The sequence below is a fragment of the Nasonia vitripennis genome, assembly GCF_009193385.2.
Source record: "Nasonia vitripennis strain AsymCx chromosome 1 unlocalized genomic scaffold, Nvit_psr_1.1 chr1_random0005, whole genome shotgun sequence".
Taxonomy (NCBI): Eukaryota; Metazoa; Arthropoda; class Insecta; order Hymenoptera; family Pteromalidae; genus Nasonia; species Nasonia vitripennis.
Genome location: NW_022279591.1, coordinates 1,301,540 through 1,316,665, shown reverse-complemented (window position 1 = coordinate 1,316,665; position 15,126 = coordinate 1,301,540). Strand labels below are relative to the sequence as shown.

Below are 15,126 nucleotides of genomic sequence, written 5' to 3'. Positions count from 1 at the left end.
CTGGAAAGGGGGGAGGTAATGGTGGGAGTATTTCTAGACATAGAGGGAGCGTTTAACTGCATGAAGCAGTTGTCAAAGAGGCAGGAATACATGGGATGCCTGGACTATTAATAAAATGGCTTCAGGGCATGCTTACACGCAGGACTGTGATCTCCAGTCTCGGAACCGTAACGGTCTCCGGCAAGGTCAGTAAGGAATTCGCGCAGGGCGGGGTGGTGTCGCCCAACATTTGGTGCCTGGTGGCAAATGGGCTACTGGAAGCGCTGAATGGGTGGGGCTGCTATGCTCAAGCCTACGCGGACGATTTCCTGATACTGATAAAAGGAAGTGAAATTGGCGCAGCGATGGACGCCATGCAGCTTGCATTAAGGAAAGTGGAGAGATGGTGCTGCTCGACGGGAATTTCGGTTAACCCGGATAAAGTCGAAATGATGATCTTCTCCCGCAAGTACAAGTTAGATGCCTACAGAGCGCCCAAACTCTCTGGAGTCGCCCTACAGGTAAAGGACTCAGCTAAGTACCTCGGCATTGTTCTGGATAAAAAGTTAACCTGGGAGAAGCATTTCACGGCCCAGTGCGATAAATTCCTGGTGGCTCTCTGGACATGTCGCAGGGCATTTGGCAGTACATGGGGACTAAGTCCCCGGATTATACTGTGGCTATACAGGGCCGTGCTGGTACCTCGTCTGGCCTACGCCGCGTTGGTCTGGTGGCCCAGGGCGGAGCTGGCGGGTGCTAGAGCAAGGCATTTGGAATCCTTGTGAAGGTGGAACCACTCCATCTTACTATCATTGGGATGGCTGCTAAGGCAGCGCACAGACTCAATGCGTACGGACAATGGACACAAGGCACGAGGCTCACCCGGCTGCCGGGTGGGGTGGGTCTCTTGCAGGAATTTTCCATCAAAACTGATATGATGATCCCGCGCTACTTCTTTGGAAGAAGATACGGGGTCGTGATACTGACAGGAGAAGAATGGAAGGCCCGCATGGATAGTCTACCAGGAACTGGGGACGTCTGGTACACAGATGGCTCTAGGGCAGAGACTGGCACTGGTTCGGGGTACTACTGCCAAAGGGATGGAAGAGGAACTTTCTTTTCCCTGGGGCGGTATGCTACGGTCTTCTAGACCGAGATATACGCTATACTGACCTGCGCTCAGAGGAACATTGAACTCGGCGCAAGGGATAGAATTATCACCATTTGTTCAGACAGTCTGGCGGCACTTAGAGCACTTATGGCTCATAGGACGACGTCCAGACTGGTCTGGAAATGCAAAGTGGTTGTAAATCAGCTGACCGCTCACAACAACAAGGTCAGGCTGCTCTGGGTCCCAGGGCACACCGGGATCAGGGGTAACGAAATAGCAGATAGACTTGCAGCTTTGGGAGCTAAACACCCTCCAGTCGGGCCAGAGCCCTACACAGGTGCCGCAAGGTGCCTGCTAACGGGCGAAATCTGGGGCTGGGTTGAGAGGGAGCATACTAAGGAATGGCAAGGAACTCAAGGATGCAGACAAGCCAGAGCGGTAATGGGACAGGATACCAATGTCGGCTGGACCAAGTGCATCGCAGGAGGCAGCAGGAATAACTCCCGACTCCAGACACAGATAGTGACCAGGCACATCCGCTTAAACTCCGTGTTAATCGATGGGATAGTGATCGCCTTCTTGGTTAGCTATATCTATGGACCCCCGGTGTCAGGTCCCAATAGCTTTAAGAGATCCAGCATCGTATGTGAACACAAATGAAAAGAATAAACGACTCTCGACAGGTCGTTTGCGTCGAAGCTATTTCTTTAAAAGTTTGGTTCAACTTATTAAACGGGTGTGAAATCGTTTTGAAAAACACCTTTTACTAGGTAAAATGTTGGCAACTATAAGTTATGGCTCCATCCTCACAAATCTGATGTATCTTTGTATTATGATTCTTATTTTTTCTTGAAAATTTACGAAATTCTTAAAAGAATTGTCAAATGTTTGTAGCTTACAAAGGTTTCTCCATATATTCTCATAAATATATACGTTAGTGAATGTAGTGAAATCAGTTTTGAAAAGGTCAAGCATTAAAGATCAGTAGGTAAGCTAGAATTAATCATAACTAATAAGTATGAAAAATAAGTCAGTTGCCCTTTTCGAAATTATTATTTTAACACACACTTGCCGTCCCGTCGTCTTATGGTTTATCGATGAAACACTCAAATTATTGGTTTTGAGGTGTGCCTAAATCTGTTAAATAATACGAATTAAAATTAGGACATTTTTTATTATAATCTAAGTTACAATATAAGTTTATTGTAAAGAATAGAATTTTAATATTGCGGAATCGGCTGAATTTTTCTTGTAGCAACTGAACCTCATTAAACAATCAAGTTTTTTTAGTAAATATGCACGTATGATGTGTATGACGATTAGTAAATATTATGCACATCGTAGACTACACAAAAATAAGCATCTAAGGCATATCAGACAATAAATCATTGGAGACGCATTTAGGTTATTCAGCAAATTCAAAGTATAATAGGGTCGCGCTGCTTCCCGACGGCACAGTGTATAGAAACTTATACTTGCCATCGGGGTGCTATTGCGCCCCTTGATTACTATTTATGATTATAATATGACTATAGCTCAACCCATTTATTGAATATTATCATCCTCGCTCCCCCCCCCCCCCCATCAGATGTTCCACCGGATCAGGAATGTAATACCCTGTTCTTAGGTGGAGCTATCTGGTTACAGACTAATAGTGAGATGGTAGTAACTCACATATCAGTCTGAAACTGCGTGGTTTACCTAAGTGTGTAGAGCATGCGTAGTGGATATCCCCTACTTATCTCCTGCAACACATGAGCAGCTCTTCTCTAGTGGCTCTTCCACTTTAGAGGATAGGGAAGGCTTATGTCGACTCAACTGACAGAAGCGGAGTGGACCTAAGTCCGCAATCATTCTTCGAGTGTGTTTATCTCCTAATTACTGACCTCGGTTCACGAATCTCTTGCGGTCACGTATTAACCCTTCGCGGACCGTTTCAAATTGTAACTTTCCTCGACTTGGTTGAAGCGTTTGATACAGTCGACCATAAATTGTTACTAGATAAACTTGTTTGTACTGGAATTAGAGGACAGGCGTTGGATCTTCTTCCAAGCTATCTAAATAACAGATATCAAATTATTAAAATTAATGGTGAAGAAAGTGATGTCTTACTAATAAATATGGGTGTTCCATAAAGTACGATCCTGAGACCACTCCTATTTATTCTATGTATAAATGATGTCTTGAAGGAGATCCCACTAGAATCAATTCTATCGTATGCAGATGATACCGCAGTAATAGCTACAGGCAATACGTGGTTAGAGGCGCAAAAAAATATAATTGAGTTTTGTACTGTGATATACAAATGGTTGGCGGTAAATAAATTATCTCTAAACGTGGATAAAACAGTTTGTATAACTTTTGGAAGATATTACGACAGTGTACCGAAACTTATAGACGTAAAAATTCAGAATAGAAAGATAACTAGAATTGAGAACTATAAATACTTGGGAATTGTCTTTGACTTTAATCTAAAGTAGGATAAACACAACCAATACATAATTAAGAAAAAACAAAGAATCTAGTCTATATTTTTCATTAACTATCATATACCGTCGCTCCCTACGATGAGTAGCACTGTTCAAATTTCCTTGTCATAAGTAGCACAACTCATTTGACGCACGCTAGACTAGCACAATTCAAACTTTAAACAACGAATTTCTATAAAAATTTCCCGATTTTAGCGAAACTGTCCCTAATGAACATTTTAAAATATTCACGATTTACAACTTTTCACCAAATTTAAAATTGTTTTCACAAATACAATAGTTTTTTACAAACATTTTTTGAAATTATTCACTTTTTTTAGAAACCTAAAATTTCGAAACCTTTTTAAACTTTGAGGTTTGTCTGTCTTTGTCCAAGGTTTTCATGAACTTAACCAACAAAATAAACCAACAAAAACGTAAAATACTCACATTTTAAGTAATACTAGAAAATTTAAGTGCGCTTCGCGCACTCCTTATCATGTCCTAATTGACATTTAAATTTTGCTGCCTGCTTAGCGCCAACAGTTTGAAGCGTTTGTAGGTTATCTAATAAAATCCGTATTTCTGATTCGCGTTCCTTAATTCTTGTACCAGGCGACTGATTCTCAATTTAATGCTTCACATCAAAGCCCATCACTTTTTTAAGAGAGGATAAAGTCGCAAGTTGTGCTAGCCTTGACAGTATTTCTGAACTGTGCTACTCTTTGCGGCAAATCGTGAGTTGTGCTAGTTTTCGTTTGAAAATTTGAATTGTGCTAGTCTTCGTACAGAGCGACGATACTATGTCATCAAAAACACTAAGAATGATTTACTATACATTTTTCCATAGTATAATCAACTATGGAATAGTAGCCTGGGGTGGTGCCTATAGAAATAACTTTGGCAAAATTTACGGAGAAAAATCCTCAAAATTATCAATAATAAATAATAACACCGGCACACAAAATAAAAAAAGATGTCTGTTCAAAAAATCAGACCAATGTATCCTTATGTTTTTTAGGTCGCTGAATCCGAATCCGGGGTCAGTTTGGCCCTATCACGTCAGGGTCAAGGTCAGTTCAAGGTCAAACTGAGAAGAAACGGTTCAAAAAAATTGAAATGCCATATACTACCACCACTCGCTACCACCACTCGCTACCACCACTTCATATCAAACTTGGCCTCATGAAGCAGTTCGTCAAATCTCTGGATAAAGATGGCGATTGTTTCCAGTATTTAGGAGAAAAGTTTCCCGCAATAAGTGATGCTAAATTAAAAGAAGGTATTTTTGATGGTCCTCAAATTCGTACTCTATTTGAAGACGAAACATTTAATACATAAATGAACGACACAGAAAAAGCTGCATGGCAAAGTTTCAAAACTGTTCGTGAGAACTTTTTAGGAAATAAAAATAGTGAGAACTATCAGGAACTAGTTGCACAAATGTTGGAAAATTTCAAAAATTTGGGTTGCTTGATGAGTTATAAAATGCATTTCTTACATTCCCATCTTGATTACGTTCCTCTTAATCTAGGAGACGTCAGTGAAGAACAGGGAGAACGATTTCATCAAGATATAAGTGTAATGGAGAACCGATACCAAGGAAGATGGAATGTCAACATGATGGCAGATTTTTGCTGGACGCTGAAGAGAGACATTAAAACAAATAACAAAAAGAGAAAAAGAAACCCAAAAAAGGAGTAAAGAAAGACATCAACAGTTACTAAAATAGTGGAAAAAAAATAAGAAAAAAATATAAACGAAAGCAACTTTGCTCTGTACACAAGGAAGATATTGAGTGATCAAATCTCTTGAATAAGACTTTTTACAATTTTTGGTATCTTTTTCCATTTTTGGAAAGTTTTATATAACATTTTTATCGGTTTAAACTGTTTCTTCTCAGTTTGACCTTGAACTGGCCTTGACCCTAACGTCATGGGGCCAGACTGACCCCGGATTCGAATTCAGTGATCAAAAAAACATAAATATATGATATTTTCATTTTTTAACCGTTTATTCTCAATTTGACCTCGAACTGACGGATTCGAATTCAGCGACCAAAAAAACATAAATATATGGTATTTTCATTTTTTAACCGTTTATTCTCAATTTGACCTCGAACTGACCTTGACCCTGACGTGATCGGGTCAAACTGACCCCGGATTCGGATTTAGCGACCTAAAAAACATAAGGATACATGGGTCTGATTTTTTGTACAGACATCTTTTTTTATTTTGTATGCCGGTGTAATAAACGTACGTCTAAAGAAGGTTCAAGTTTATCCGTAAGTGTGTTAAAGCTTTGGATAAAGAGAAAGGCTGTTTTCGGTACTTGCAAGAAAAGTTTCCCGTAATAAATGATGCTAAGTTGAAAGAGCGTATTTTTGATGGTCCACAAATTCGCCGACTTTTTGAAGATGCCAATTTTATTACAAGCATGGACAACACTGAAGAAGCAGCTTGGCGGTTATAGGCTCGTATTAGGCACATTAAAATGAACTAAAATCATGTTTAATACACTCACAAGAAAACTTTCTAACATTTACCAACGTCTACAAATGCGATTTTCAGCAATTTTTCACGGGTTTTCACGGTTTTTCGCTATTTAATAAAAATTTTGGGGGTCTACGGGCAAAACAAAAACCGGGTTCGGATTCAGCGCGTCAAAATACACTGAAATCAGGTATAATACACTCATAAGAAAACTTTTTAACATTTACCAACGTCTATAAATGCGATTTTCAGTGATCTTTTACGGGTTTTCACGGTTTTTCGCTATTTACTCAAAATTTTGTGAGTGTACGCGCAAAATGGACACTGAATTCGGATTCAGCGCGTCAAAATACACTGAAATCAGGTATAATACACTCATAAGAAAACTTTTTAACATTTACCAACGTCTATAAATGCGATTTTCAGTGATCTTTTAAGGGTTTTCACGGTTTTTCGCTATTTACTCAAAATTTTGTGGGTGTACGGGCAAAACGGACACTGAATTCCGATTCAGCGCGTCAAAATACATAGGGATATATGGGTCTAGTCTAAAGTACTCCCCACTTTTTTTTCTTTATGTGTCGGTGTTATCCTTAATTACTAACATTTTTGCAATGAAGTCGATGAATTTTTTTGAATTTGAATCACGTATTGATTCCTCTTCTTTGTAATATTTCTTATGTGCACTAGTTTTTTAACAATTTTAGCATAGTCTGATAAATCAGTTTTTTTTATATTAGTGGATTCGGGTTCTTTTTTAAACAATAATTCGATCAATCCGGGACTCTTTTTATGTATATATAACCTACTGTTTGTTTCCCAAAATAATAAACTCATTATCGTAGGAAAAAGGAGTGTTTCCAGTATAAAAATCATCAGATTTTTTACGTACACCATATATTAGATCTAATGCTTTTGTCTCACCTCTTCTTATCATTGATATATATTTATCTATAACTACATCTTTTTTATTACCTCTATTCTGTGGATTAGTATGTTTTTCTATATCTACTTTTAAGCTTTCATCGACATACACTGTTTTTTTTTCTTCTTCGACCACTACTTCCCTTTCTTCTTGTTTTAATTCATAATTATCAATACCATCATCGCTGTTTTCTTTTTTTTCACTATACCTTTTTTTCTTGAAACTTCACTCTGCGTTTCTGTAATATCAATCGATTTTTCAAGTGGTTCAACAATAGGTTTAAAAGTAGTATTTGGCACATGCTCAGCATCTAATTTACTTAATTTTAAACTATTATATTTTCGTTTGATAGCTTCTCGAGCTTTTTCCATCTGCTGAAGAATATCAATTTGCTCTTCAAAATTAGCCATGTTGACTTGTTAGTGTCTCACATTCAAATGTTTGATCTATTTCAAATTTGTCGTTTTTATAATGAATTGATCAAAGCCTTCTCTATATCTTTCATTTTCCATATTGCAATCTTTATTAATTACAATAAAGCTATGATTATCTGTCCAGCACAATCCACAGAAATCTTTAAAGCGCTGAAATGACATATCTGTATTAACGTGATCATTATAAATATGCTTCAGATTCATATCATCTTGACGGAATATAATTAAAAGGTTAACATTATCACGTACAAGATGTTTAGAAACTTGAGCATATGACTGACAGAGGTAGAAAGAATCTACACACTTATGTCTACCCATGCAAAAAAATGCTTTAACATTATTTTGTTTTTCACAGGCAATATCATCAAATATTAGTATCGAATTTTCTCGAGCTTTGTCTGGCGATACAACAAGATCATGTTGACTAAAAGGTAGATATTGAATCCCCTCGATAGGTTCAACAAGTTTCCTTAATAGCTGATACTTAGGTTGATTCAAAGACTTTGAATAAACGTAAATATTCTCACATTTCAATCCATTTGGATGTGTAATAAGAGACAACAGAGCATTTGTTTTACCATAGTTTGACGGTCCACAAAAGACTGCTCGGATGTTATCTGGTAAATGATCCCCATGTCTTTTTCCCTTACGTCGATCTGACTCTGTCAGAGTGTCAAAATTTAAAACTGGAAGTTTGAATGATTGTAGGTGCTATTATATTGCAGGAGTATTAATAAGTTGCCGTTTGAAATGCATATTCCAGGCTATCAATACTGTGGTCCAGGCCCAAAGCTATATAAACGACTAGCACGAGGAGATCCTGGCATTAATCCTCTAGACGCAGCATGTAAAGAATACGATATTGCATACTCCAAAAATCGTGAAGATATAAACGCTCGAAACGCTGCAGATTGAGTATTGGCTGAAAAAGCTTGGAAACGTGTTAAAGCTTCAGACTCTAGTTTGGGTGAAAAGGCTGCAGCATACACGGTGACAAATATCATGAAAGTTAAATCAAAATTTTGAATGGGGTTAAAGAAGTGTAATAAGAGAAAAAAGAAGTTAATAAATGCTTTGAAAGTGGTAACATATAGCAATGACTCACGCGTTGCTATTAAAAGTGCTCTTCAAGCAGCTCGCACTATCACGAGAAAAGCTGGTAGTAAACGTAATGTTAGTTTGCCAAGACTATCTGTTCCAAAAGTAGGCGGCTTTCTTCCTGCACTCATTCCACTATTTGCAGAACTAAGTGCAGTTGGTTCATTAGCTGGTGGTGCTGCTGGAATAGCGCAAGCTGTAAACAGAGCGAATGCTACTAAGCAACAACTAGAAGAACAGCATTGACATAATAAAAAACTGGAAGCACAAGCACTTGGAAAAGGTTTACATTTAAAACCTCATCACAAAGGTTACGGAATACTATTGAAAAAAACAGGTTGTCAAGAAGAAAAAAATAGCTCGACGAGGAAAAAGAAACTTCGTTGAAGTAAAGCTGCCTAAACATCCATTGACAGACTATGATCTACAAAAATTTGCTAAAAAACTACAAACATCTAACTTTCGAGGAGTATTCATGAGAAATGCACTTCCAGCCAGCGGACCTCTGTTTAGAGAGAGCGCTATTGTAAATCTTGACGATAATACTGGCCCTAGTACACATTGAGTAGCCTACCGCAAGGATGGCAAAAACGTTTCATACTTTGATAGTTTTGGTGATTTGCGACCGCCTATAGATTTAATTAATTATTTTAACCTTGTTACTATTAAATATAATTATAAACGTTATCAAGATTTTAATACTTTTATATATTATTACTATTATTATTATTATTATTATTATTATTATTATTATTATTATATTATTGTTACTATTATTATTATTATTATTATTATTATTATTATTATTATTATATTATTATAATTATACTTACATTGTTATAATACTTTTACTTGTGGTCATCTTTGTCTCAAGTTTTTAAATGATTTATTAGATCATCCAGATAATTATCATCTATATAAGCTGTTATAAACCTCATATATTTTTAGTTACGTTTAAGTGCTCGAGATGAATGAATCTCTGAATCTCAGTTAATCAGGTACTTCATCCGTACTTGAAACACATTATTTTCCACCGATAGAGCTCGATATAGAGACAAAAGTTATGTTCTTGGACTTGTTGAATTACTTACATTCAACTCTATACCAAATGTTGACCTTGGACAAGATAAATTCTATGTTGGCAATAAAGTTATTGAACTTCGAGTTGGTAGCTATGAAATATCTGATATTGAACATTTTCTGAAAAAGCAACTTGAATCTGAAGAAATAGAGCTTAGCATAAAACCAAACAATACCCTACTGAAAAAAAATCAGATGACAATCAACTGATAATCAGCTGATAATCAGCTGATATTCATGCCAAAACGTCAGCTGATTATCAGGTGATTTCGGCTCAGTATTTTTAATAAAGCTGATAGTTATAAATATGCGTTTGTGCGTTTAGTGAAATATACTGCAGTCATAAGATTGATTTTCACCCACTAAATTCCATAGGAAGATTACTTGGTTTTACACAACGTGTTCTGCAACCATATGAAAGTCACGTATCTGACTTACCAGTATCCATTCTCAAAGTGAATACTCTACGTGTTGAATGTAATATTTAAGTTATTCATCGACAAGTAGTCAAAAGTCTAACACCTCAGAACACTCAGTATCTGAAGAGTCTCGGACTCAAAGTGATCGCAGACGTCAGAAAAAGAAGAAAAACTGTAAAAAAGATCAAATAAGCTGTATTCTTATTTGCTGTTGTTTAAGCGATAGAAGGAAAAATGGAAGCGATTCTTAGTGTATAGACACCGATCATCTTTGACGAATCCATCGCTCACTACGAAATACATGCTCATCAACCATACACGTCACTAAATTTTAATAATAGTGATGAGATACGTATGTCAATTCAACATCAAGATTTATGTCTTTTGCCTTCAAAAAGTTCATTACATATTTGTGGAAAGATAAAAAAATCGGATAATACAAACGTATCAGCAACAAAGTTGGTAAATAATGCTATATGTCATTTATTTGACGAAATTAGTTATGAAATTAACGCTATTGAAATCGATAAGTGTAAGAATGTTGGTATAACCAGTATCATGAAAGGTTATGTCTCATATAGTTCAAATCAAAGTAATCTGTTAGAGAATGCTGGATGGCTTGATTTAAAGAGACTGCTAAAATAATCGACGAAAATGTACAATTTGACGTATAAATCCCGCTATCAATGATTTTAGGATTTGCTGAAGATTATCATAAAATTATTGTAAACTTTAAGCATGAACTTGTACTCACAAGATCAAGAAATGATATTAATGCTATTATACAAACAGCTCCTGCAGCAGGTACATCAGCTGAAGAGTATAAGTTTGTACTCACTCGGATTGAGTAGATGATGCCTTACGTTGCTATGTCAGACACACGTAAAATACAATTGTTCAGTCATATTAAAAAAGATATTCCTATTGCTATGAGTTTTCGATCATGGGAATTATATGAATATCCAATGCTTCCAGCATCAGCAAGACATACGTGGACAGTAAAAACGTCGAATCAATTAGAGAAGCCAAGATTTGTTATTTTAGCCTTTCAGACAAATAGAAAAGGTGTAGCTCTAAAAAATGCAAGTCAATTTGATCATTGTAAAATCGCCAATGTAAAACTTTTTCTTAACTCACAGTACTACCGATATGGTAACTTAAATTTCGACATCGAGCAGAATCAATATGCTTTACTTTATTAATTGTTCATACAATTTCAAAATGCTTACTATGAAAACAAAGATTTACAATCTGATTTGCTAGGTAGTAAAAGTGATTTTATCAAATATACGCCATTTATTGTCATCGATTGCTCAAAACAAAATGAGTCTGTGAAATAAGCTGCTGTAGATGTTCGTATTGAATTTGAAACTAAAGAACCCATACCTCCGGAAACGACAGCTTATTGTTTAATTTTACATGATCGCATAATTGAGTATAATCCTATTAGCGGAGATGTAAAAAAACTAGTGTGAATATAGTATATTATAGCATAATTAGTAATATATAAATGTATACGTTTTTGAAAAAATAAATATGTAAAAATGATTTTAAGTAATATAATAATTTGAATACTCATATTCCAGTTATCCATTTCCTTCCATAATTCTCAATTAAAAAAATTATATAACAATAAGCAAAGTATTTAGAAGTTTAAAAAATTAAAATATGTAAGTGAGAAAAAAATGTGACATTATAGGCTTCGTGAGAGTGAGAGAGATAGAGAGAGAAAGAAGGAGATATATAGCTTTGACTGCGTAGGCATAGTTCAGGAGAGCGGCAGTAGGACGGTCTTGAAGTAGTGCGTGAGGGCTGGCGGTGTGATAGCGGGGGCTCGCAAGTGGGAGAGGAGCCAGAGATTGGCCTTGGATGCGCGCGCAATTCGCGAATGCGACCTTGAATCAGCGCAAATGGTCGATTGGGAGGTCGCGGGTGACCTCGGATCTGTGCGAGAGTAGGAGGTAGCGAATATCGCGCATGAAATTTTTGAACAAGTGGGATTGACCTGAATCTCTGCCTATAAAATCGGCTGCAGATCGCTCGTCTGGTCAATTGGTGCATTTTGTGTACAGTGTCTAGTGAAAAGTGATGGCTCGTTGTCAACCAGTGTAATTTTTAATTCTTTATTATGAATTTTATCAAAAAAATTTTTTTTTTAAATAATGTTTTCTTTTCTATGATTTTTAGACTTACAATTATGGAGATTGTTGTGGATATCCAGTGCTTCAAATATGCAAATAATACAATTATTAAAGAACTTGCTGCAGTCGACGTGGATGGCCTCTTAAAACCGAGAGTGTATGTATTTCAACCACCTTGTGCATGGAATGAATTATCAACAGAAGAAGCTATGGAAAACGGTTGGCTGCAGCTTAATTATCATAGACTTGAATGGGATAAAGGAACTAGACCATTCAATGATATTCATGATGTTTTTAAAGAGCTCAAGATGATTGGAGGAGATGGTGTGTTAGAGTAAAGTTTAATTGCAAAGGTTTAAATAAAAAGAGAATATTAGAGCGATATTTAGATGATGTTTATAATTTAGAAGATATGCATTGTCCATCACTGCATACACCAGGATTTCGACGGCCTGAATTATGCGTATACCATCGAGAAGGATGGGTGAAAAACTGTGCATTGCAAAATGTAATAGCGATACGTGCGTGGATATTTAGAGAATATTTGAATTGGATGACTCATGAAGGTATTAATACAGTTAATTAAATTGATTCATTGTTTAAATGAAAAAATAAAGATAATATTATTAAAAAATGAGTATACATTTTTTTCATTAACCATATACATCCTTTTCTTCCTTATATTATTACAGTAAATAGTGTAATGAAGTGTTATTATGTAATTCATATAAAGTGCATATAAAAAAGTGTTGTATAACAAAATTGTGAAACTACCCTAGTGGAAATAAAAAATGTAATAAAGTGTAATAAAATATAAGTAAATGTAACAAATAGTACCATTTTGTACGTTTTTGTTGGATTTCGGACCTTTTTTACGTTTCATTACAGTTTGCTACATTTTATTACATTTTGTTACGTTTTATTATCAGGCGGTAAAATAACATATGTAATAAAATACAATAAAATGTAAAAAAAAGTTAACAAATCTGAAAATTTAAAAAAGTGTACAAAAACGTATGAAAAAAAGGTTCGAAATCCAACAAAAAGGTACAGTTTCTTACATTTTTTTACCTTATATTACAATTTATTACAATTAATTACATTTTTTTCCTCTAGGGTAACGTAAAAAATTCAGTAATTAATATTTTAATAAACAACACGTTTGTAGTGAGACTCGGCCCACGGGCAGTAGCCTGTAATCGTGAAGAAAAAATCGGAACAAGGGATTCGGGCATCGGGCCTATTATAAGCAGCCAGATGCTTATATGCCCGCGAGTTACAGACGCGAGTTACAGACGTCGGCATGGCAGGAATAATCGTTATAGATCATCGATTTTTTTTTACCCAGGGGACGCGGGCTGCTGGAAATGTAGGGTGCCGCTGGACGCGGGATGCCACAGGGAAGGGGACCGATAAGGCAAAACTGCCATACCGACCGACAGTTACCGGTGTCGGTATGATAGGAATGCCAGATCGGATGGTAAGTGGCGCAGAACCCGCATAGCCTCTACTACTTATGAAATATATTTCAACAAGTTATCATAAAATATTTTCAAAATATTCATGAAAAATCCGTAAATAATTCGCTAAAATATTCAACAACAATTTTAAATAGTCAAATTATTTACGAAAAAATTTCAGAATTTTTCCACGAAATAGTTTCATGAAATATTAATGAGATAATTCCCTGGGGAAAAAATGCACTGTTTTTTTTCTGCTTTTTATTGTTTTATTCTGCACTTTTATGTTGATCGTAGTTGTAATTTCGTTAGAAGATATAAACAAATTTGTATAAGACTAATTTTTTCACCGAATTTGAAAATTTGAAACAATAAAATGTTTTGAAATGCAGAAAAAAACAGGAAATAATCAGGAAAAAGCAGCAAATAATAAAATATGTTTTTTTTTCTTTTTAATGATTAATACAGTTTTTTCTATTATTTACTGATTTCTCTGTTTTTCTCTATTGCAATTGGTTTTAATTTGATTTTCTCGTTTTCGCTGTATATTTTTAGGCACACCGCGACACGGAAGTGCCTTATAGTTTTCCCGTCAGCGAAAAATGTGTGAGATGCGATATTACACGGAATTTTTGGACGGAACATGAAGGAATGAGTCCGTTTAAAGATTGCTTCTGATTGGCTGTCAGCTGCTGTTCCTCGGTGTACCTTTTTACGTGTGATAGCCCTAAGGAAGAAAAAAAGAAAAGAGTTCGGTCTCCTCCCTTCCTACTCGTGTTATAAATAACAAACATCTATTCATTTATTGAACTAGATTTATAGATAATTGTCAATAAACAAACATTTATTAATTATTCATTAGAATGGCAAGCTGCTTATCAAAAGAAAATTGGGAAGGTGATATCTGTGTTTTAGACTTAACAGTTTATTTCTTGTAAAATTATTTCATTTTGAATATTCAAGGTTAAGGAATGTAAGATTTACTGCCCTGTTGAAATTGTTTACATGAAATTTTACATAAAATTATATGTAAAGATTTCGAACTTTTACATGTAAAATTTCACATGTATTAATGAAATTGTAAAACTGTACGTCAAATTTTACATAAAATTTATGATAAAGATCTTTATATGAAATTTGATGTAAACTTTGACATACAGTTTTACAATTTCATTGATACATGTGAAATTTTACATGTAGAAGTTTGAAATCTTTACATATAATTTTATGTAAAATTTCACGTAAATATTTTCAACAGGGTGGGTCCATTATATATTTGATAAGATATACAAATTTTTAATGTTGCCAATTTTTATATATATGGCAAAGACAAGTGTTATTAAGGTCCCATTAGCTTTTGAAGTTATTTTGAATAATTTATTTTTATTTATTTATTAATTTATTAGAAATAGAGTTCAGAGTATATCCTACTAAAAAGTCAGATGACATTCAACTGATTGTCAGATTATAACAGCCGATTATTTCTAATCAGCTGGTTATTATGCAACTGCATTCAGGT

The 15,126-nt window shown here is 35.4% G+C and overlaps 1 protein-coding gene across 7 annotated transcripts in view; it reads left to right on the top strand.

Moving 5' to 3' along the window:
• The first annotated feature begins 14,206 nt into the window (after window positions 1-14,206).
• The window catches only part of LOC100678873 (Golgi SNAP receptor complex member 1), a 72,174-nt gene continuing 71,254 nt past the window's right edge, over window positions 14,207-15,126 (top strand). The window contains exons 1-2 of one of the 7 annotated variants that reach the window (XR_004345128.1): window positions 14,335-14,504; window positions 15,014-15,124. Coding sequence is in view for 5 of the 7 variants with exons in the window: in XM_031921430.2 (XP_031777290.1) it covers window positions 14,471-14,504 (34 nt within the window). In the remaining 2 variants the exon portion in view is untranslated. Of the gene's footprint in view, window positions 14,581-15,013; window positions 15,125-15,126 lie in introns of all 7 variants that reach the window. The other 6 variants (XR_004345129.1, XM_032601327.1, XM_031921441.2 and 3 more) reach the window with 6 other exon arrangements.